General features: G+C 41.6%; 1 protein-coding gene across 1 annotated transcript; it reads left to right on the forward strand.

Annotated features, from left to right (window-relative positions):
* The first annotated feature begins 255 nt into the window (after window positions 1–255).
* On the forward strand, window positions 256–22,020 carry RRAGC (Ras related GTP binding C). The gene is made up of 7 exons (XM_049774880.1): window positions 256–507; window positions 2,184–2,387; window positions 4,186–4,385; window positions 9,466–9,580; window positions 11,231–11,373; window positions 16,196–16,344; window positions 20,495–22,020. The coding sequence occupies exons 1-7, from the start codon at window positions 271–273 to the stop codon at window positions 20,644–20,646; spliced, it is 1,200 nt and encodes a 399-aa protein (XP_049630837.1). The 5' UTR covers window positions 256–270; the 3' UTR covers window positions 20,647–22,020.
* Window positions 22,021–24,670: the final 2,650 nt, after the last annotated feature.

Below are 24,670 nucleotides of genomic sequence, written 5' to 3' on the forward strand. Positions count from 1 at the left end.
CCCAGCGCTCGGAGTCAGGTGATTCCGGGCACGTGACGGGCACCACCTACCCTGCTGCTCCGGATTGACAGCTCGAGCGGCCAATAAGAAGTCTAAATCTAGGCGCGGAGCCAATGGGAGCCGGGCTAGGGGCGGGGCTAATCCCGCGGTGGCGGCGGCGGCGGCGGCGGAGACGGGAGGCGGCGGCCTGGCTTGGCTCGGCCTGGCCTGGCCTGTCAAGGCGCGGGCGGCGGCGGCGGCGGCGGCGGCGGCGGGTCCGGCTCCGGCACCATGTCCCTGCAGTACGGGGCAGAGGAGACGCCCCTGGCCGGCAGCTACGGCGCGGCGGACTCCTTCCCCAAGGACTTCGGCTACGGCGTGGAAGAGGAGGAAGAGGAGGCGGCGGCGGCGGGCGGCGGGGTCGGGGCGGGGGCGGGCGGCGGCTGCGGCCCGGGGGGCGCGGACAGCTCCAAGCCCCGCATCCTGCTCATGGGGCTCCGGCGCAGCGGCAAGTCGTCCATCCAGAAGGTGGGTGAGCGGGGGCGCTCCACTTCGGGTGCCCCGAGGCCCGCGCAGGCGGCTCCTGGTTCGTCTGATCTGGGGATCGCGGCCCAGGAGGGACCCCCGACTCCAGAGCCCACGCCCCAAGTCAGCTGAGGCTGGCGAGGGGTCCCCCTCTCTAGGCGACGTCAGCAAAGGGGACGCAGGTGCCCCTGGCACCGCCCGGGGTCTAGTCCCGCTGCCCTGACCGAAACCAAGCAGGCCTCTGGGCTCCCAACTTGCAGAACTTCACCGGCTCCCCTGCCCCGGGTCGGGGGCGCCCCTCTCCCTGCAGGTGATCCGGGGGTGCTGGTGAGCCCCAAGGAGTGGCATCTGGCAGGGCACTAAGTCCTAAGCTCCCTGCTGCTCCCTGCTCTTGCTGCTGCCACCACGCAGGGAGCTTGCATGGGCATTCTTGGGACACTGGGGTGTTTAGGCCGCTTGGACGGCTGCTTTGCTCCCATGTGACTATGTTTAGGGGCTCTGGATCCCCTTTAGGTGTGAGGATCCCAAACTGGATAGATAGGGAAGCGACATGGACGGCGCCCTTGAGTGTCTCCCTACACACCCCGAGCGAGCTGGGATGAAAATGCCAGAAAAAAGGACTTTTTTTTTTCCTATGCCCTTTCCACTCTGTTGCAAAGGTCTCACCGAAATCTCTGATATTGGGGAGACCTGGTTTGGGTAAAATGCAGCTGACTTTCCTCTTTATTGTTTTGCTTTTCGACTTTGCAGCAACATTTGAGTACATTCATGGTAGTTATTATTAGTTTTTCTTTTTAAAAATGATCGCTTACTTGGGTTTCAGCACACACACCCCTTTTCACCATTGCAACTTTCCATGGTAGTTTTTTTTTTTTTAATCAAATTGACTTACTTCACTTCTTATTGAGTATCTCTTGTGATTAACTGGCTATTTTTCTTTTTTAGAATGTAACAGAGGCAACTAGTTTTATGTTAGGGTTATGTCGATTGTGATATCTGTGTACCATTTCTTGTGAGGCCCCTCACAATCGCTCCTATCCCCTGTACAGTCTTTTTTTCTATTTCTTGTACACGATGACAAATTCAGTGAAAGCCTGGTAGGGCCCGGTTATTTGCATTTCTGATGATTCCTCAGTGCCTGAAGTAGGCATTTCTATTTCTCAAGGAACAAAGCTTCTTAAACTTCAGCCATAAGCTTTCATGATCTTAAGACAGTTTTTAGTAGAATTAATACACTAAATAAAATACGAAAAAAAGTCAATGGAGATAAGAAACAGTGTTCTTCTTGCATGTGATGCCAGAAAAATCACAGGAATGTTTCAGCTCTAGAAGCCTTCCAGGAAAGTAATCTCTTGTCTTTTCTGTTAAAGAGATACTTCATTCAGTGTTCACCTCTTTCTACATTTTTAGCATAGGAGCAAATTCCTTGTATTATAAAGGGTAGATTCTTAAAGGGTTGAATCTTATTTTAATTATTTTGTGTTTGAGCCACACCTAATTGCCTTCATAGATTGCTCCTGGAAGTGCTTGGGTGACCATACACAGTGCTGGGGATTGAAAGATGGAACCAGGAATGGCCGTATTTATATTTTACTTGCTGTACTGTCACTCAGGCCAGGGAATTTGAACTTTAAATACTGAATTGAAGAATCATAAAATCATTTTCTTTCTTTTGACAGGTGGTGTTCCATAAAATGTCACCTAATGAGACCCTATTTTTGGAAAGTACCAACAAGATTTATAAAGATGATATTTCCAATAGCTCCTTTGTGAATTTCCAAATCTGGGATTTCCCTGGGCAAATGGACTTTTTTGATCCAACTTTTGACTATGAGATGATCTTCAGGGGAACTGGAGCATTGATATATGTCATCGATGCACAGGTAGTTAGAAATAATGATGCTTACTTCTCTGGTGGTAAAAGATGTAGAAAAGGGAAAGTTACTTACCTTCTTTGTCATGTGTTTTCTTACAGCTTTTTGTTTTCTGGCTCTTTCCCGGGCAGTAAATGCATCTGTAAAGGTGCTTTTATGGATCTGTCAGGGTGCTGATATAAATGTAGAAAAATAAGAGATTTTTTTTCATTGTTCTAGTTAATGAGTATTTACCAGTTTTATTGGGTAAGAGTAGATATTACAGTGTTTTATAAGAATTTTCAGTAGTAATGTCTTACTGAAAAGGTCTCATCAACTCCTGTAGTATAAGTAAGAATATGAGAACTTAATCAGTAAGTATTATGGTGAATTGTTTCTTTAATTGTTCAAAAACAAGGTTAGCCCAACAAATACTTCACAGGAATCTAATCTAAGGAATAGGCACAAGGGTAACTGGAATCTACTCCTATCTTTAAGAAGCTTACTTTTTATTTAATTTTTGGTTTTTGGGTTAGATTTTTGGGTCATTCCTGACTCTGCACTCAGGAATTATTCTTGGTTGTTCTTGGGCTCCATATTGGATGCTGGAGATTGAACCCTGGTTGGTGGCGTGTAAGGCAGGTACTATCTCTCTGGTTCTTAAGAAGCTTATTTTTTTTTTAATAAGCTTTAAAAAAATTATTTAGAAGTGCTTTCTGAGTGATAGGATTTGTAATGGTGGTGTTACACACACCCATTCAGTTTAATTTAATCTTCACAATTTTGGATTTCTAATTTTTTTTTTTGTTTTTTTGTTTTTTGTTTTTTTGTTTTTTGTTTTTGGGCCACACCCGTTTGACGCTCAGGGGTTACTCCTGGCTATGCGCTCAGAAATCGCCCCTGGCTTGGGGGGACCATATGGGACTCCGGGGGATCGAACCGAGGTCCGTCCTATGCTAGCGCTTGCAAGGCAGACACCTTACCTCTAGCGCCACCTTCCCGGCCCCTGGATTTCTAATTTTACATATGAATAAACCAAGATCAGAGAGTTTAAGCAGACTGCTTAGAATCACACAATAATTGACTGTACTGGGATTACTTAAAAAGAATTCTTGGGGCCGGCGCGGTGGCGCTAGAGGTCAGGTGTCTGCCTTGCCAGCGGTAGCCTAGGACGGACCATGGTTCGATCCCCCGGCATCCCATATGGTCCCCCAAGCCAGGAGCGACTCCTGAGCGCATAGCCAGGAGTAACACCTGAACATCACCGGGTGTGGTCCAAAAAAACAAAAAACAAAAAACAAAAAAAAAGAATTCTGTTGAGGCCAATAATTCCATGTAGTTCCATGGTAAAGCACTTCCCTGCATGTTTGAGGCTCTGGGTTTCATCCCTGACATAGAAAAAACCTAAAAGATATTCTGTTGAGAAATTTTTATTTCTGTATTTATTTGTATTATTAGTATTAAAAATAACCTTTAACTTGGCAGTTGCATTTATCTTGCAATCTGTTTGGTGTGGTATAAGTTAATGTACTTTTTGAAAGTTCAAGTTTTTGTGAAGTTATGCTAATTTTTTGTTTTTGGACCACACCTGACAGAACTCGCTGGCTATTCCAGATTGTTCTCAGTGGTTGTTCCTGGTGATGTTGAGGGGATCATGTAGTGCTAGGGATCATTCAAGCCCAGACCTTTTGATTTGTGAAGCATGTGATCAGCTGCTTATTGATCACATTGTGGCCCAAGATAACTTTTTTGATAGGAGGTAGAGGAGCTTATTGCTTGACTTGAATCTTACTTTCTTTTGAAACAGTAACTTTTTTTTGATTCACAGGATGACTACATGGAAGCTTTAACAAGACTTCACATTACTGTCTCTAAAGCCTACAAAGTTAATCCAGACATGAATTTTGAGGTTTTTATTCACAAAGTTGATGGTCTATCTGATGATCACAAAATAGAAACGCAGAGAGACATTCATCAAAGGGCCAATGATGATCTTGCAGATGCTGGGCTAGAAAAACTTCACTTAAGGTAACAACATGTGCTTGATATATGAACCCTGAAAATAAGAGAAGTGTGTTCCCATCTCTGTTGTAATCCACTATAGTTTCTGTTACTGGTGTACCCTTCCCAAAGCCAGAAGGGTTGTGTTAAATTCAAGCAGTATGGGGAGCCTGCTACTATAGAAGTTAACTTTCCCCTTCTTTTCACATTTTCTTGAAGGTCAGGTCATGTGAAATATTTCTTTTGGCCCTTTTACAAATTCATACACTGACATAAATCTGCTGTCAGACTTCTTCCCCTCTTGACTTTTTTTCTTCTCTTGCCTCAACTCTGCCACATTTGAGACAGATTGTAGAAATCTGTATTTTTCTTGTATTTATTTCTCTTATATTTTGAGTCTTGATAGTATCTTGATAGTAAAAACAATGTTTTTATAATTCTTTTTTTTTTTTTTTTTTTTTTGGTTTTTGGGCCACACCCGTTGACGCTCAGGGGTTACTCCTGGCTATGCGCTCAGAAGTTGCTCCTGGCTTGGGGGACCATATGGGACCCCGGAGGATCGAACCGCGGTCCGTCCTAGGCTAGCGCAGGCAAGGCAGGCACCTTACCTCTAGCGCCACCGCCCGGCCCCTATAATTCTTAAATTTGAATCTTTGTTTTTGTTTTTTGGGCCACACCTGCTGATGCTCAGTGGCTACTCCTGCCTCATTGCTCAGGTGACCATATGGTGCCGGGGATTGAACCCAGGGCTTCCCAGCCCATTGAACTCTTTCTTCAGTCCCTAAAGTTTGAACCTTTATCTTAAATTTTATAGGTGAATTTATATTATAAATTTACATAGGGTTGCTGTTAAGTTTTTGTTGTTTTGGGGCCATATGGTGCTTGGCATCACCTTGGTGCTCATGGTAATGTAGGTCTGGGGATTAAACCCAGATCCAGCATGCAAAGCATATGCTCTAGCACTTTGAGCCATCTTTTTGGCCCTGTGCTGTTATACCTAAAAGGCTGCTGATTCATAATTATGAATTCGATGTGATTTAGAAATTAGTATTAAAAAGCATCTCTGATACTTGCATTCTAAAAGTATATGAAGAATGTTTCCAATGTCCAAAATTTGTGTGTGTGTGTGTGTGTGTGTTGTGTGTGTGTGTGCTGTGTGTGTGTGGTATAAGTAGAAATGAGTAATAGGAAGTTCCCAAGAAAGTGATCTCCTAATAAAAGCAATTTAAAGAGGAAGCAGACACACACACACACACACACACACACACACACACACACACACACACACACACACACACACAGTAATTTCCTTATTCCTGTTCTGTTTTAATGACACACACATATAAACATGCACATAAACACACACACATAGCAATTTCCTTATCCCTGTTCTGCTTTGGTGATTTCCCTATAGGTTCAAGGCAATCCCACCTTTACCCCTAATATTCACTGAGGCCTCATTTCCAAGATCAGTTATTCTTCTAGGAAATTACATTTAAAAAAAGTCTCATTGACATCTAGTTTTCTATGATTTAAAATTTTAAACTTGTTACAAATGCTTTAAACAAATTAACATTTGTAAGAAAAAGTGAAAGTGTTTCTCCATAACATTGTTTTATCTTATAGGAATCAACTCTTAATAATACATTTTTGTTTTTTTCTTTTTGGACTATACTCAGCAGTGTTCAGGGCTTCCTCTTGGCTCTGTGCTCAGGGATCATTCCTTTTGGAGCTCAGGGACCATTTGTGCTGCCAGGGATAGAATTCAAGTTGGCCACATGCAAAGCAAGTGCCGAACCTGCTGTACTATTTATTGCTCCGACCCTTAATAATGGATTTAAAACCTTATTTGCCCTGATGCCCTTGGGAATCCTGCTCTTGACATCATGTCTGTGCACGTTTTTTGGACATCTCATTCTAGGGAATACCATATCATCATCCCTATCCTCTGTTCTTCATTAGGGCCTCATTGTTATCCTCACAGAATGAGTCAGGTTCTTCTGACCAGTTAGTGCATGGTAGGCTTCATTTAATTTCAAGTTTTCAGAAACTCAGCTTACTAAAAGCTTTGCAGATTCCCCCTATCCTCCTTGTTTATCATAAAAAAAAATCATAGTTCCTGCATGACCTTATATGGCTAACCTTTTTGTCTAAAAGAAACTTAAAATACTCCTTTGTCCCTAGTTCCTGTGAGGAATCACCTTGGCTTCACCTGTTTTAGTGCTCTAGTAGAATCCCATATTGCATGGGGTTAGGATCTTTTAAATGTGTCATGGATACAGTTGGATGGTAAAGAGTATGCTTTCTGATTGGGAAAAGTAGATAGATTTGCTTAGTGTTTAAATTGTTAAAAGGTTGGCTAGATTGAACACAGTGGGCTAGAGTGCATGCTTTATGTGTTGGAGGCGTGGGTTTGATTCCTGGCAGCACTTACTGTCACTTGAGCATTGCTAGGAGTGGCTTCTCAGCACTGAGCTTGGAGTTGCCCTTGAACACTGCCAAGTATAAGTCCCATGGCCTCTCTGCAAAAAAAACATTGTTCAAGACCCTTTCTGTGTTAAATCTTGTAAAATCTGCATACTGCTTCTTTTAATGGAATAAAAAGAAAACAAAACAAAAAACATAATAAATAATGCCATGCCAGTCTCATTTCAGTCTGTACATTAGTTTTTGTATAGAAGGGGCATGACATGAGGTCCCTCGGCCTAAAAGCATTTGTCGTGCCTCATGGATGGGCCTCATTCGTCATATTCCCACTTCCTTTTAGTTTCCTAAGTTCCTGTTCAGTGTCTATAGGGCCCTGTCTCCTCCTCCTCAATTATTTATATAAATAATTTATATAAATTATCTATATAAACTTTAAACACTGGTTGCTTTAGTTTGTTTCTTCAGCGGATACTTAGAGCATTTTTGTGGTTGTGGGCTTATAACTACAAGACTGGTGAAGTCTGTCCTCATGGAGCTTACATTCTGATGACTGAAGTAGTTCAGAAGCACTTAGAGTATTTTTTGCTCTATAAGACACACCCAACCATAGATACACATAGTTTTTAGACGAGGGAACAAGAAAAAAAAATTTTTTTTATATATTTGATTTTTGGGTCACACCCGGAAGCGCTCGGGTTACTCCTGGCTCTATGCTCAGAAATCGCTCCTATCAGGCTCGGGGGACCATATAAAATGCTGGGATTTGAACTACCATCCTTCTGCATGCAAGGCAAACGCACTATCTTCATGCTATCTCTCTGGCCTAAAAAAATATTTTAGAGGCCGGTGAAGTGGCGCTAGAGGTAAGGTGTCTGCCTTTCAAGCGCTAGCCAAGAAGGACTGCAGTTCGATCCCCCATGTCCCATATGGGACAATTTCTGAGCGCTTAGCCAGGAGTAACCCTTGAGTATCAAATGGGTGTGGCCCAAAAAAACAAAACCAAAAAAAATTTTTTTTAAAGCAAATAGTGTACTAAAATATTTAATAAACGCAGCATGAGTCTCCATCAGCGACTGGGAAGAACCAACCTAGGAGGCTGAAGTATATTTACAATATGCCAGTCCATAGCTGGTTAAACACATTTACCTAACTCATTTTTTACATCAGAAAATAAGAAATATTTTTAAATACTTTTTCATTAATATAAAAAATATAAAAATCGCAACAGCGATCAAATAGTCTTAAATGAAAGCTTTATATGTGATGGTGAAATTGTGTTAACATGAATGCTCGTACTATGTGGTATGTCTGCTTAATGAAAGGGCGTAACACTGAGGATGACAAGTGATAAGTATATGCTCTCCTCCCCTGTACTCAGGCTTTAGCTCCAGGCAGCATTTGCTGCCTAAGATGCACAGACACTTTCCCCCATTTTTTGTGGGGAGGAAAAGTGCGTTTTATGGTATGAAAACAATGGTCGGTGTTTAATGTAATTTTAAGTACTTATCAGTGTTATTAAGAAAAAAGATAGGAGGGAACTGGGATGGGGGGAGGACAAATTTGGTGATGGGTATTCCCCGATTCAGTGTTAATATGTACCTAAAATACTACCGTGAAAGATATGTAAGCCATTATGATCACAATAAAAATAAAAAAAGAAAAAAGATAGGAGAAGGTTAGTTAATGGGCAGATAAAAGATGCTATTTTAGGGCTGGGCAGTGGCGCTAAAGGTAAGGTAAGGTGCCTGCCTTGCCTGCGCTAGCCTTGGACGGACCGCGGTTCGATCCCCCGGTGTCCCATATGGTCCCCCAAGCCAGGAGCAACTTCTGAGCGCATAGCCAGGAGTAACTCCTGAGCGTTACTGGGTGTGGCCCAAAAACCAAAAACCAAAAAAAAAAAAAAGATGCTATTTTAGGTAGAGAGGTCAGGAAACAATGCTGAGAAAGGGACATTTTAGGAAGAAAACTAGAATTATGTTGTTATTTAATAAATAAATAACATCTTCTCAGAGCTTTCTGTTTGTTTTTAATCTTGTTTTGTGAGTTAAAAGCTTACGAAACTAAGTCTTTGGATCAGGTTACAAAGAATTAGGTGAACATTTAAATTTCTGCACCTGAAAATGTTTATTTTTTTGGACACTACCTCAAGTAAAATGCAGTAAAGGAATGAAAGTAAGCCAGGTAAGAAAATTGCATTCGGGCCCGGAGAGATAGCACAGCGGTGTTTGCCTTGCAAGCAGCCGATCCAGGACCCAAGGTGGTTGGTACGAATCCCGGTGTCCCATATGGTCCCCCGTGCCTGCCAGGAGCTATTTCTGAGCAGACAGCCAGGAGTAACCCCTGAGCACCGCTGGGTGTGGCCCAAAAACAAAAAACAAAAAACAACAAAAAAAAAGAAAATTGCATCCATCAAGAAACTTGATTACGGGCGGCGTTTGCCTTCCAAGCAGCTGATCCAGGACCAAAAGGTGGTTGGTTCAAATCCCGGTGTCCCATATGGTCCCCCGTGCCTGTCAGGAGCTATTTCTGAGCAGACAGCCAGGAATAACCCCTGAACAATGCCGGGTATGACCCAAAAACCAAAAACCAAAAAAAACCAAAAAAAACCCAACTTGATTATGATAATTGTCATTAAACTTAAAAGATTTTCCAATTAAATTTGCCATTTTTTTTCTCCTAGCTTTTATTTGACTAGTATCTATGACCATTCAATATTTGAAGCCTTTAGTAAGGTGGTACAGAAACTCATCCCTCAACTGCCGACCTTGGAAAATCTATTAAATATTTTTATATCGGTAAGTGAATTACTTAATTCGCTATAAGTTTTTGGGGGAGGACATACCTGGTTGGTATGGAATTAATAACTGGGTCTGCACTCAGGAATCTCTTCTGGTGGGCTTGGGAACCATATGGAATGCCAGCGATTGAACTCTGGTCAGCTGCATGCAAAGCTAGTGTCTGCCTGCTGTACTATCTATCTGGGCCTTCACTATAATTTATGATTCCATTTTAATGGGATATATTTGTTATCATAAAATGTGGATTGAATTAGTCTGAATGAAGCTTAAAGATTTATGCTACATGTAGGTAATAAAAAGGAAAATAATGAACAGGTAAAAGAAAAAGGATTAAATGGCTTTATTTTATCTTTTCTTCTTAAAATTTTTACTTATTTATTTATTGCTATTTTTTGTTTTGAGGCCACACCCAGCAGCGCTCAGGGGTTACTCCTGGCTTTTCATTCAGAAATTATTCCTGGCAGGCTCGGGGGACCTTATTCGATTCTGGGGATCGAACCCGGGTCCATCCCGGGTCATCCGCATGCAAGGCAAAACACCCTATCACTCTGGCCTCTTATTTTACCTTTTTAAAAATTATTTCCATTACCTTTTAAAACATGTAAAATGTTAAACAATTCTCTCATGTTTCTTAATTAAAAATATGAGTAGCTGGGAAGGTAGCTCAAAGGACTGGAGTACTTGTTTTGCATGTGGGGTCCCTGGGCTTGATTCCTAGCAATATGTGGTCTCCTGGGCACTGCTGGGAATGGGTTTTGAGCACTTTATCAAGTAACCCCCCAAATATATAGTTATCTTCATTATTGTCTTTCCTGAAGGAAGAATAATAACTTGGAAAGACACAGCTTTGGGAATTTGATTCACTTCAGTTTCTCCTTTATTGAAAGTCACATGTAAAAATCAATCTTTTGCAAACTATACTCTTAGTATATTATCTTTTACATTCTTATTTTGAGGATTAAGCTTTATATAAAAAGTTGTTCCTCTGGCAAATTCAGTGTTTAGTTGTATTTTCCAAACATTACTTTGAAGGACTGAAATGATGCCAATTCTTTCAGGCTTTAGGTTATACTAGATATTGATATCAAACTAATTCCCTCATGGTTTTTTGATTGCTAAAATATTTTTTAGTAGCAAAACTGTTCTGATTAGAGATTAATTATTTTAATAAGGATTATTGGGGGACTGGAGATATAGCTTAAAGGGCTAGAGTGCATGCTCTGGATGCAAGAATCCTAGGTTCAGTAGTACTTCATGGCCTCCCCTACCCACTACCTATAGCATCTCTGAGCAATATAGGAGCTAGAGCAAACATACCCCTCCTTCCTGAACCAAAAGCATTATTGAATATGGAATATGACTTGATTGGGGGGGCTTTTAAAAATTATTTTGCTGATAGACTAGAAAACAATATTTTAGTCAAGAAAAGAAAGAAGCAGATTTTACTAGTATAATTATGTCAGTTAATTGGAGCAGAGAAATAATTGCACTTTTATTATTTGGTTAATAGAATTACCAATAAAATACAGCTTGCTTTCCAAATATTGATCTATATAATAAAATTGTCCTCAGGTTTAAGAATTTTGGTAAATTACAAATTGATTCTTTAAAAAAGCTGAACACTTCCCCGATTTTTTTTTTTCTAAGAATTCAGGTATTGAAAAAGCATTTCTCTTTGATGTTGTCAGCAAAATCTACATTGCAACAGACAGTTCTCCTGTGGATATGCAGTCTTATGAACTTTGCTGTGACATGATTGATGTTGTAATTGATGTATCTTGCATATATGGGTAAGTTATAGTCATATTTCTGCATGATTTCCGATAAGGGGAAACTAAACGACCAGTGTCAGGGGGATTGTGTTTAACAATTACTGTTAAAATGGAATTGTTCTGACCGTGGTCCCTGAATTTGGAGCATGTATGTGAGCTACTGAGTCTTAGCCCTTTGAATGGGAGGTAAAGCAATTGAATTGTGACTAGACTTAAAAGTTATTTTGTTATTTAAAGTTAGTCTCTTGTTATTCGGGGTGTTTGTATTTTGTTTTCTTTTTTTTTTTTTTCCTGACTTTCTTGAGCTGTCCCACCATGGAGTTGGGGAAAGGGAAGGTTTCTCCCAGCTCCTCTTCTTGGGCCACTGGGTGCGAGCTGAGTCTCCCTTCCTGCTGCTTTTGCTGTCACATGGGGTCCCCTGGAGGCTGCAGGTCATTACACAGGGTTCTTATTCTAGCATTTAGCTAATTCAGAAATTATATATGTAAATAAACAATAAACACCCCCCCCCCCCAATATCTGTCTGTGTTTAGGCCTTATTCTACACTCAGATATCAGTTTTCGTGGGCCCAGGGAGTTAACCCTAGATTATGTTTTAAAATTCTGAACAGCATAGTATTTGTTGCTTATTCAGAAAACTGGATTGATTTTTAAAATTCTGAATAACGAAGTTCTGTTCTTAATTTAACCTTAGGCATTGTGTGATGAGGGGTCCTTAAATATTTTAGAGAGCTAAGAAAGAAGAAAATAGGAATTAGGTGTTAGAAGGACTTCTGTAGGTCAAAATCTCTAAAATGCAACCTTTTCCTTAATTTAAATTCATCAAACTCTACACAGGAATTTATGAAAATTTAGCAAGGATTTTGTGGGCTAGTCTAGGGTAACTGAAAACTTTGGAAAATTGATTGATAATTAAAAATCCAGTGAGACTGGAGAGATAGTAAAGGGATTAAGGTGCTTGCTCTGCACATGACCAATTTGGTTTGATCCCTCTCACTACATATGGTTCCTCTGAGCACCTCCAGAAATGATTCCAGAGCAGAGACAGGAACCCTCCCCCACTAAAGAAAACCAATAAATTCCTCATTCTTGGGGTAACTACCTGGCACCCATATCAATCCCCTGAACCCACAGGAGTGATCCCTGGGTTAACATCAGGACTTCTATTTTTATTTACTTTTTTTCAGGGGGCAAATATTTTTATTAAGGTGTTTAGAGTTTTTATTTAATTATTATTATTATTTTGGTTTTGGGGTCACACCTGGCAGTGCCCAGGGTTTCCTTCTGGCTCTACGCTCAGAAATCGCTCCTGGCAGGCTCGGGGGACCATATGGGATGCCGGGATTTCTTTTTTTTTTTTTTTTTTTTTTTTTTGGTTTTTGGGTCACACCCGGCAGTGCTCAGGGGTTATTTCTGGCTCCAGGCTCAGAAATTGCTCCTGGCAGGCACAGGGGACCATATGGGGTGCCGGGATTTGAACCAATGACCTTCTGCATGAAAGGCAAACGCCTTACCTCCATGCTATCTCTCCGGCCCCGGGATGCCGGGATTTCAACCACCGTCCTTCTGCACGCAAGGCAAACACCTTATCTCCATGCTATCTCTTCAGCCCCATTATTTAATTATTTTTTAACATTAGTACTTCTAAAGCATTCTTTGGTGTGCTGTCATTATTAACAGGATTTGTTATTATTTTTTCTCTGTTTTAATAATCTCTAATCCAACCCTTTTCTTGGTGTGTCTGCTTGATTTGTCTATATTTTTCATCAGTTACCAGTTGCCTCTTAAGTGGTTGGTGGTGAGAGTTTGGGGCCATACTCTGAGTGATCAGGGGCTATTCCTGGCTCTGTGCTCAGGGGTCACTGGGCATTGCTGGGTATTGAACCTGGTTTGGTTTGTGCAAGGCAAGCACCTTATTCCCTTTCCTATATCTCTGGCCTATTCTGTATTACTCATTCCTATTTGGAAGTGATGTGGTTTGGGGATACACCTGGGAGTGCTCAGGGGACCATATGTGGTGTCAAGAATTGAACAGGGATTGGCTATGTGCAAGACAAATAAGTGCTTTAATCCCTGTACTATCTTACTCATTCTTTACCTGTCTGTTGTGTTCCATTTACATTTATTTTTCACTTTTTGTGATGCTCTTCATTATTTTCTTTTTTTCTTTTTTTTTTTTTTTTTTTGGTTTTTGGGCCACACCCGGTAACACTCAGGGGTTACTCCTGGCTATGCGCTCAGAAGTTGCTCCTGGCTTGGGGGACCATATGGGACGCCGGGGGATTGAACTGTGGTTCGTCCAAGGCTAGCGCAGGCAAGGCAGGCACCTTACCTCTTGCGCCACCGGCTGGCCCCTATTTTATTTTTTTCTATAATGAAAATGGTCTGACTATTTCTTACATTACTCAATGAAGTATTCTCATTTTTGGAGAACAGGGGCTGGAGATATAATCCAGAATGTAGGACACTTGCCTTGCAAATGACCGTCTTGGGTTTGGTTCCAGGTATCCCATATGGTCTCTTGAGCCCTGCCAGGAGTGATCCTGGTACACAGAGTCAGGAGTAAGCCCTGAGCACAGCTAAGTGTGGTAAAACAAAAATAGAAAAAAAAAATGGAGAACATTTTTTTTTTCTTTACAAAAAGATAAAAATTTGGGGCCAGAGAGATAGTACAGGTAAGATGCTTGTCTTGCATGTGGCCAACCTGGGTGGTTTTTGGGCTACTCCTAGTGACACTGAGGGATTACTCCTGGCTATGTGCTCAGAAATTGCTCCTGGCTTGGGGGACCATATGGGACGCTGGGGGATTGAACTGTGGTCCATCCTAGATCTCAGTACATGCAAGGCAAACGCCCTACTGCTTGCACCACCACTCCAGTCCCTGACCTGGGTTTTTGTTTCTTTATTTGTTTTTGTTTTTTGTGTTTTGGGCCACACCTGGCGGCGCTCAAGGGTTACTCCTGGCTCTTCACTTAGAAATTACTCCTGGCATCATATGGGATGCAGGAGATCAAAACTGGGCCTATCCCTGGTCATCTGTGGGCAAGGCAAACACCCTACCGCTGTTCTTTCGCTCTGGCTCCTCACCTGGGTTCGATTGCCAGCATCCCATATGGTCCCCCAATCCTGCCAGGAGTAATTCCTGAGTAGAACCAAGAGTAACTCCTGAGCACCGCCTTGTGTAGCCCCAAAACAAAAGAAAATAAACAAAAAATAAAAATTTATAAACCAAATTTTGTTATTATTAAAAAATAAAATTTAGGGGCCATAGAGCTAGCACAGTGGCAGGGCATTTACCTTGCATGCAGCCAATCTAGGATGGATGGTGGATTGAATCCCAGCATCTCATATGGTCCCCTGTGCCTGTCAGGAGTAATTTCTGAGCTCAGAGCCGGGAGTAATCCCTGAGCGCTGCCGACTGTGATTCAAAAACCAAAAATAAATAAATAAATAATAAAATTTAGTTGTAAAGTTTATTTTTAGTATAAGCTAGTCCTAAAATAAATTATATATGTTATATATATATATATACATATATATATATATATATTTCTGTTGTTGTTGTTGTTAGTTTTTGTTTTGGGGCCACACCTGGCTCTGTGCTCAAGAATTACTCCTGGCAGGCTTAGGGGGCCATATGGGATGCCAAGAGTTGAACCTGGTTTGACCATGTGCAAGGCAAATGCCCTGTCTGTTGTGCTATCGCTCGACCCCAAAATAAATTATATTTTAAAAAGTGTACTGCTGAAATAAAAATACCCATTATCTCATTTTTCTTAAACACAGTCTATCCATGTGAGTTGGCCTTATTATAGTTTAATTAATTTTTTTTTTTTTGGGCCACACCCTGTGACGCTCAGGGGTTACTCCTGGCTATGCGCTCAGAAGTTGCTCCTGGCTTCTTGGGGGACCATATGGGACGCCGGGGGATCGAACCGAGGTCCGTCCTAGGCTAGCGCAGGCAAGGCAGGCACCTTACCTCCAGCGCCACCGCCCGGCCCCTAATTTTTTGTTTTTTGGGTCACACCCGGCAGTGCTCAGGGGCTACTCCTGGCTCCACGCTCAGAAATTGCTTCTGGCAGGCTCGGGGGTCCATATGGGATGCCGGGATTCAAACCACTGTCCTTCCCCATGTAAGGCAAACGCCTTACCACTGTGCTATCTCTCTGGCCCCTAATTTACTTTCTTGAGTCTCTGTTTTTTCTTTTGAAAGGGGGACTAAATATACTTCTGACAGTTCTACTTTGATAAATGAAATAGCTTTCATACCTATTAAGGCTCAATATGCAATCATCAGGATTCCATAATGTTCTTGACAGACCATATATATTTTAATTTTTTTTTTTTTTTTTTGGTTTTTGGGCCACACCCAGTAACGCTCAGGGGTTACTCCTGGCTATGTGCTCAGAAGTTGCTCCTGGCTTGGGGGACCATATGGGACACCGGGGGATCGAACCGCGGTCCGTCCAAGGTTAGCGCAGGCACCTTACCTTTAGCGCCACCGCCCGGCCCCTTTTTTTTTTATACTTTTTTGGCTAATAGCAATTTTCATATTTGAGGACCTTTTTTTTGCACATTGTCAGTAAAGTTTAGTGTGGGGAGATTTGAAGCTTGCTGTAATTTTGTGTATCTTAGACAAAAGACAAGGCGTGCCTGGAGTACTGCATTAATAATATCTGTCAGTGTTCTACCTAAATGACACCTTCACTTCCCAAATTATTTAACCCAGTATTCTTTCTCAGAAGACATTCAGAAGAATGAGTGGAAAAGTATGTTATTGTGTAAGTTAATTGTGAGAACCTACTGAGTTCGGCAATGAGCAATATTTTTTCTTAAACAGGTTAAAGGAAGATGGAAGTGGAAGTGCTTATGACAAGGAATCTATGGCAATTATCAAACTGAATAATACAACTGTCCTTTATTTAAAGGAAGTGACTAAATTTTTGGCACTGGTCTGCATACTTAGGGAAGAAAGTTTTGAGCGAAAAGGTAATTTTTCTGAACTATGATTTTCTTTTATATTATTTAAGTAACATTGCCTCATAGATAAATAGCAGGTTTGCATCATTAAATATCTAATGTGATATACATCAAGTTCAGAACCGAAGGGCCAGTTTTATCCATCACATTGTCTTCTTTTATCTGATTCCCCCCTTTTATTCTAGAAGCCATTTATTGATTTTTACCAATTTAGCCATTAATATAGTTTAAAAGTTTATTTTTACTTTATTCACTTATTCACTTATTTTTTTTTATTATTATTATTATTATTATTATTATTATTATTATTATTATTATTTTTGGTTTTTGGGTCACACCCGGCAGTGCTCAGGGGTTACTCCTGGCTGTCTGCTCAAAATAGCTCCTGGCAGGCACGGGGGACCATATGGGACACCGGGATTCGAACCAACCACCTTTGGTCCTGGATCAGCTGCTTGCAAGGCAAACGCCACTGTGCTATCTCTCCGGGCCCGGGATTGCACTTTTAGTTGCAGACTTGCATGTATTTTTTGGGGAGGGGAACGACACATCTGATAACACTCAAGGTTATGCCTGACTCTGCTCAGAAATTACTCCTGGCAGGCATGGAGGACTATATGGAATACTGGGGATCAAACCTGGGCCAGCCATGTGCAAGACAAATGCCCTACCTGCTGTGCTATTGCTCTGGCCCCCAGTTTTACATGTATTATGAGGTTCACATACACCTGACCATGAACTAGTGATTGTACCTGCTTTCAGTGCTGTAGGACTCAGAGGGCAGAAAAGCTGAGACTGAGTTCTGGGCGTTTGGACAGCACAAGAGATTGAATTTACGACCTCTTACTATCTTACTAGCAAGACATGTGCTTCCAGCCATTGAGTCATGCTCCCACTTTACTCTTTTTTTGTGTGTCTGTGTGTGTGTGTTTTGGGTCATACCCAGCAGTGCTCAGGGGTTATTCCTGACTCCAGGCTCAGAAATTGCTCCTGGCAGGCACGGGGGACCATATGGGACACTGGAATTTGAACCGATGACCTCCTGTATGAAAGGCAAATGCTGGGGCCGGGTAGGTGGCGCTGGAGGTAAGGTGTCTGCCTTGCAAGCGCTAGCCAAGGAAGGACCGAGGTTCGATCCCCCGGCGTCCCATATGGTCCCCCCAAGCCAGGGGCGATTTCTGAGCACATAGCCAGGAGTAACCCCTGAGCGTCAAACGGGTGTGGCCCAAAAACCAAAAAAAAAAAAATAAAATAAAATAAATAAAATAGAAAGGCAAATGCCTTACCTCCATGCTATCTCTCCGGCCCCTCACTTCACTCTTTTTATCTTTAATTTTTGATCCTTATTTTTGATCCTTCACTACTTACTTCATTCCTGAAGTTTGGTTTGTTCCCCACTGTCTACAGAAATTTTTGAGAAATAACTATAGTAACTTCTTGCTATACTCAGTGTCCTTTTTTATTATTTCATCTCTTAAGGCTTTTAAATTATTTGACCATGCAGGTCTCCTTTCTCTTTTTGCTTTTCTTTTTTTTTTTTTTTTTTTTTTGGTTTTTGGGCCACACCCGTTTGACACTCAGGGGTTACTCCTGGCTATGCGCTCAGAAGTCGCTCCTGGCTTGGGGGACCATATGGGACACCGGGGGATCGAACCGCGGTACGTCCTAGGCTAGCGCTGGCAAGGCAGACACCTTACCTTTAGCGCCACCGTCCGGCCCCTTCTCTTTTTGCTTTTCTAAAGATGAACTCTGAGTTATTTTTTTTTAAGCCAAAGAACTCTGAGTTATTTAATGCATTTAATTCCCTGACCACCTCTCTTATTTACTTTTTTCTCAGTTCTAACTATTCTTCAAAGTCATGTATTTCTGCTCACTTTCTAGTTATTTGGTCAGTTCATGCAATCCATAACTTAATCTTCTCTATATAGTTGATTCAAAAATTCACTTTTCCAGCTCTGACTTGGGCCAGTGTGCCAACCCCATGTACAGAGCTATTAGTAAGATATCTTTACTTACATATTACTTGTCTGGTTGTGGAAACTGATGGCTTTTCTGCTCTGTTCCATGTCCCTCCTGGTTGCCCTGCCTTTCTGTTACTGGTTACACAGTTTTCCTGGTTTGAAGCTTAGCTCTGTTTCATTCAGATCTAGAGAGATACTTTCAGATCATTTCACTATAGTCTGTGTTCTCCTTTTCCATTCTTTTCCTGTATTATTTATAGGGATTTATTTATTTATTTAACCAAACTCACTGTTTCCTGGTGGTTTTATTGTTGTTGTTGTTTAGTTTTTGTTTTGGGGCCACACCTGGTATTTACTGGGTTACTCTTGTTTTTTTTTTCAAGTTACTCCTGCCAGGAATCATTCCTGGTGGGCTTGGGGGACCATATATGATGTCAGGGATCAAACTTGGCTTGGCTGTTTGCAAGGCAAATGCCCTGCCAACTGTGCCTCCGCCACTCCTGATATTGTTTCTTGATTTCTTTCCATATCTACTATTAATTAATCCAGTTTAGAGCCTCATTCTCAAAACCTACAGTGCTGTAATAACCTTTTTAACATATATTAGGCTTTTAATGCTTATATTGAAAGCTTACTGTGTATCCTCTACACAGGCAGACTTCACAGATTTAATGATTCAGATTTATAATAGTTGTATATTAAACTCTTTTTCTGGCCAGGACTGAGGAGTCAGGACTGGTGCCATTCACAGGCCCTCAGGTTTGATTTCCAGTATTACTTAGCTTTCTTATCACTTTTGGAAGTGTACTGATGTCCTGTATGTCATTCTGCAACAAAATTATTATTTTGTTTTATATTAGCCACACTCGGTGATGCTCAGGGGTTACTTCTGGCTCTGTACTCGGGAATTATTTCTGGTGGTGCTTGGGGGAACACATGGAATGCCAGGGATCGAATCCGGGCCAGCCACATACAAGGCCCATACTGTTTTATTGCTCTGACTCCTTCAAACAATAACTTTTAAATTTGATGTAGACCCATTTGTTGTTGTATTTACTAATTCATTGACAACAACAAGGCTTTTTTTTGTTGTTGTCTGGGAGGGTAGTATTAGGGGTTGAACCTAGAACTTCACATATGCAAGGTAAGTGTTGTTCTACTGGGCAACATCCTCAGTCCTTTGTTTCGGTTTTATATCCACTATTTTCTACTTTGACCCTCTCTCCAGTCAGACCAGTTTCACCCATATTATGCTCATCAAAGGGGAGCAGAGTGAAGAAAGACTCCATTCTCTTCCTTTTAAGGAGATTTCTTTTCTTTTCTTTCTTTTGTGCCAGAGATGAAACACAGAGCTCCATACATGGGAAGTGTGTGTTCTGCAGCTGAGCTGCATTCCTGGCCATTTGGAAGGTTTCATAGAAGGTCCCACATACCTTGCCTTATTTCAGTGATCATATGGTTCAAACTGTAATAAGGAGTAATGTTTTTAGATTAACACCAGTGTTTTCATCCAGAATTGGCATTCTGTTTCTGAGGAGGGAGAGGAAACACTAACATTGGTAGGCAACGAGCTTTCTCTATTCAACCAAATTCTTTGGAAGCCAGTTCATGCAGCACGTGAAGAAGGAGCTGCCCTGCCTGTTGAGACATTCTCTAATGCTGTGCTGGTCGTCTTTTCTGGCACCCAACGCTCTGCTCATTAGTTTGCCAAACTATTACTCTTCCAGTTTGCTTTAACACTTCATTGACTGCCTCAAAGACTTACTTATAAAAGAAAAAGCTTGATAATATTAAGTGTACTTTACTTTGACTTTAGATTTCATTGTAAGTTTTCTTAGCAAACTTTCTTTGGCAGGAGTCACTTCTAGTGGTGCTTAGGGCCATCAGTATCATACCTGGCATTGCTTGGGGGAGGTACGCATGATAATGGGGATTGAATTTAGGGCCTTACACATACTAGGCATGTTCCCTGATATCTGAGCTGTAAACTCAGCCCCTGAATGTTTGTTTAAGAAAAGTTTTTTGGTGGTGCCAGGGATTGTTCTTAGAACTTCACACATTGCTATCTACTACTGAGGTACATTAGGCCCTGAATACTTCTAATGCAGGAGAATTTTTTTGTGATCACCAGATATTTCCGGATGGTTGGTCTCAAAATTGACATTTAGGATGCATGATTTTCTCTTTCTCTCCTGCAGGTTTAATAGACTACAACTTCCACTGTTTCAGGAAAGCTATTCATGAGGTTTTTGAGGTGGGCGTGACTTCTCATAGGAGCTGTGGTCACCAGACCAGCGCCCCCAGTCTGAAAGCATTGACACACAACGGCACGCCAAGAAATGCCATGTAGCATGAATTCCAGTGGCTGGGACTCTGCCAGCTCACTCTGCACTCCAGGGTCATAGAGAATGTGCTACAGGACATGGGAGTAGCGTCTGTGGAATTCTGGTGCCCGTCCCACTAGGAACAAGGGATTGAATTCTCATTTGGATGAAAACCCCTTCAACCAGTGGTGTGCAACCGAAGAAATTATTGCTTAAAAAAAAAAAGAAAGAAAGAAAAAAGAAACCTGGCAAAAACGAATTCTAGAGACCTCAGAACTCAGAACTTAGGAATTTTTTTCCTTGTAGTTGTCCTACATGAGGTCATTGGGATGTTTTGGACCTGGAGATTCCACCTCCTGCCCATCCTTACCAAGGAATGTTGCTGTCAATTACCAGTCAAAAATAATAGAACTGAATTTTTATATGCTTCCCTTAGGTTTTTATTTGAGTAGTCTCTGAACATTCTGCCTTGCTTAAGTTTTAACACTGCCTCTCAGATTTCTATATTGAACATTGCACACCTGAGACCTGAGGCTTTGCTTGCCAACTTGGAAGATACGTCAGCTAATTGCAGAAAGGACATTCCTGTGTTTGTTACTAAAGAAATGAGAAAATTTTATGCTGCACCAAGTTGAGAGCAAGGCTGAACAGTGGCTACTGCACTAGTTCACATGAAGTACTGATGAAGAAACCTTAAAACAGAAGAAAAATTTTGCACTTGGTTTTTGGGGTACCAGTAATCTGGGTTCTTTTTCTTGCAGTAGGCAAATAATCATGACCTGTGTAACAAAGGGAATTGAGAACACGTGTTTTCCTCAGTCTCTACCTTTGGGAGCAATTCATTATAATATTTAGCTCACCTTTTCTTTAAACTTTATAAACTCTATTCCTTCCCTGCCAAGCTGTCCCACCTCTTTTTAAAGTGCTGTTCTGTTGACCAGGGATGAATCTAGGCACAGGGGCACTGCTTGCTCCCTGAGGGACAGGAGAGCACACAGGGCCACAGCATGTGGGTAGAACATGCTTCATCTCCAGTATTTTGACACCAGGTGTCAGCTGTGGTACTTCTCTGCCTAATATTTTAAATCATAATTATTTCTTTTTGTTGATAGTTAATTCTCTGAGCTGATTTAAACTTCCACATCATTTTTATTCCATTTGCCTAGTAGTCATATTCCAAAGCCACTGGACCACTTGAGTACATAAAGAGCCACTGTTTAATGTAATATGTATATTCAGGTCTGTAACCTAACAGTGTGACTTGGAGTGCTTCCTGCAGATGATTCTGACTGTTGAGTATTTACATGGACCATGGTGATATCCAAAAGAAAATGCTTTTATATTTATAGATTTCATTGAACTATATAAAGTGGGTATCAATAAATGTATTTACTCCAAAATCATTTTTTGTCTTAGCTATGTGTGGGTGGAATGGGATAAGGGAACAATGGGTTGGTTGTGCCACTATATCATTTTATGATTATTTCCCTTTGATGTCTCATGTTTAAAATATCTATGTTGGGGCCGGGCGGTGGCGCAAGAGGTAAGGTGCCTGCCTTGCCTGCGCTAGCCTTGGACGGACCGTGGTTCGATCCCCCGGTGTCCCATATGGTCCCCCAAGCCAGGAGCGACTTCTGAGCGCATAGCCAGGAGTAACCCCTGAGCGTCACTGGGTGGGCCCCCCCCCCAAAAAAAATTATCTATGTTTGAAGACTTCACATTCCTTTGTAATGTGGAAATACATGCTTTGTTTCCAGATATCTTTTGTCTCTTGGAATAGGGTTGGAGGTGTAAGCGTAGGTGAAGAGATCTATTTTTTTTTTTTTTGGGTCACACACCCAGCAGTGCTCAGGGGTTACTCTTGGCTCTATGCTCAGAAATCTCCCCTGGCAGGCACAGGGGACCATATGGGATGCCAGGATTTAAACCACCGTCCTTCTGCATGAAAGGCAAATGCCTTACCTCCATGCTATCTCTCCGGCCTCAAGAGATCTAGTTTTTTGTTGTGGTATTTTATATCCAGCTAATCTAATGCATAGTCTGGATCTGGCATAAATAATGCCTTACAGCCAAGCTCTGAGAGAGAAAGAGAGTAAGGCCATGAGATGAGTTAGACAGAATACTATGTGAAAACTTTGTAGCAATTCTAGCTTGATGGTTTTATACAGTTTCTGGAATGCTTACTTTAGAAATGTCAGTTTAAAAGGGTTGGTCAAACCTAAGCAGATTGGAGTGAAATTTGAAAACTTGTTTACGAAAGGGAGAGAGAGGACTGAATCTCATAATTGGATTACTTTAGAAGTTCAGTTTTAAAACTGAAGTAGAAATCACAGAAACATTGGAGGAAGAAACCAGACCTTAAAATGTTGGCTAATCCTGTATCTTTTTCAAATCATGGAAATAGAAATACAGAGGAGTAAAGAAACTTGCCTGGATGTAGAGAAGATACAGAGAAGATGAGCATGCATCCTCATGAACAGGTTACTATTCAGCATGGAAGTAGTGTCATTAATTACAAAAAAGCAATAGGTGTAAGCACCGCCCCTGCTAGACCAAGGGACAGGCAGTGAGCATGATGTGGGCTTCTGTGGTCCATCTGGCAGCCTGGTTGCTGTCTCTTGTCTGCAGCATCCAGCTTCTTTGATTAAGTGGAGATCATGCCTGGGAAGGAGTATACTCTGGTATATAAGAAACCTTAATTTATTTTTGCTTATTAGTACAGGAAGTTATAAATTCAAAGAGTAATTAAAAGAGGTGAAATGTGAAATACAGAACAAGTGAGGAAAAGACACAATTCAGAAAATAGACAATGGAATAGTCAAACTTCTGAAATATTTTTAGATTCTGGTGGACACTTACCTACTGGATAAATGATGGACAGTTTTTCTTTTTTTTTTTTTTTTTTGGTTTTTGGGCCACACCCGGTAACGCTCAGGGGTTACTCCTGGCTATGTGCTCAGAAGTTGCTCCTGGCTTGGGGGACCATATGGGACACCGGGGGATCGAACCATGGTCCGTCCAAGGCTAGCGCAGGCAAGGCAGGCACCTTACCTTTAGCGCCACCGCCTGGCCCCATGGTGGACAGCTTTTCTGCCCCAGAGCAAAGACACACAGTTTAAAAAAGAACATGTAAAATGTTTTGTAGTGGGACATTTTAGTTCCCTGCATTCTTCTCCCAGTCACAAATGTTCATGCATGCACTGTATATAGATGGGCATGTGTGTGTGTGTGTGTGTGTGTGTGTGTATGTTTCTCTATAAAATGTTGTTATTGTGGTTAATGTGCCTTCTACACTGAATTCTGTGCTTATACCAAAAAACATTTTAAATGATAGAAGTTTTGTAGTTGGGAAAAGCATTGTGAGAGTTTTGTGGAGTTTGTTTAGACAAATATTGCATTGTAAACAAATTCTTCCAATTTTTCAAAATAATTAGATAGTGACTACCATAATCTTATTTCTACTTAAGCTAGTTAATATTTTTTTGGGGGGGAGCACAATACCATACCCCAGTGGTGCTCAGGGGCCACACTTGCATAGGGGATATACATGGTGCCCAGATTCAAACCAAGGTCATGGTCACAGTTGCATGTTAGCACAAGCCTTGACCTTTGTACTATTTCTCTGGGTCCAGTAGTTTAGCTTTTTTTTTTTTTGGTTTTTAGGTCACACCCAGCAATGCTTAGGGGTTATTCCTGGCTCTACGCTCAGAAATCGCCCCTGGCAGGCTTGGGGGAACCATATGGGATGCCAGGATTCGAACCAGCGACTTCCACATGCAAGGCAAATGCCTTACCGCTGTGCCATCTCTCCGGCCCCCAGTAGTTTAGCTTTAAGCACTCCCTTTTTCTCTAGAGACATCTAGGGAATGTCATCTAGGGACAATCTAGGGAATGGTATGGCAGCTGGGTATGAGCTGGAGTGTTTCTGTTAATAGCATCTTTCCTGTCCAGCTCTCACAGTTTGGAGTCTTTGGCCAGAAAGAGCATCTAGGAGGGACAACTTAAAGATATAGTAGTGACAGTTGGCCCTTGAGCAATTCAGGAGTTATG

The sequence above is a fragment of the Suncus etruscus genome, chromosome 6, assembly GCF_024139225.1.
Source record: "Suncus etruscus isolate mSunEtr1 chromosome 6, mSunEtr1.pri.cur, whole genome shotgun sequence".
In the NCBI taxonomy this organism is placed as follows: Eukaryota; Metazoa; Chordata; class Mammalia; order Eulipotyphla; family Soricidae; genus Suncus; species Suncus etruscus.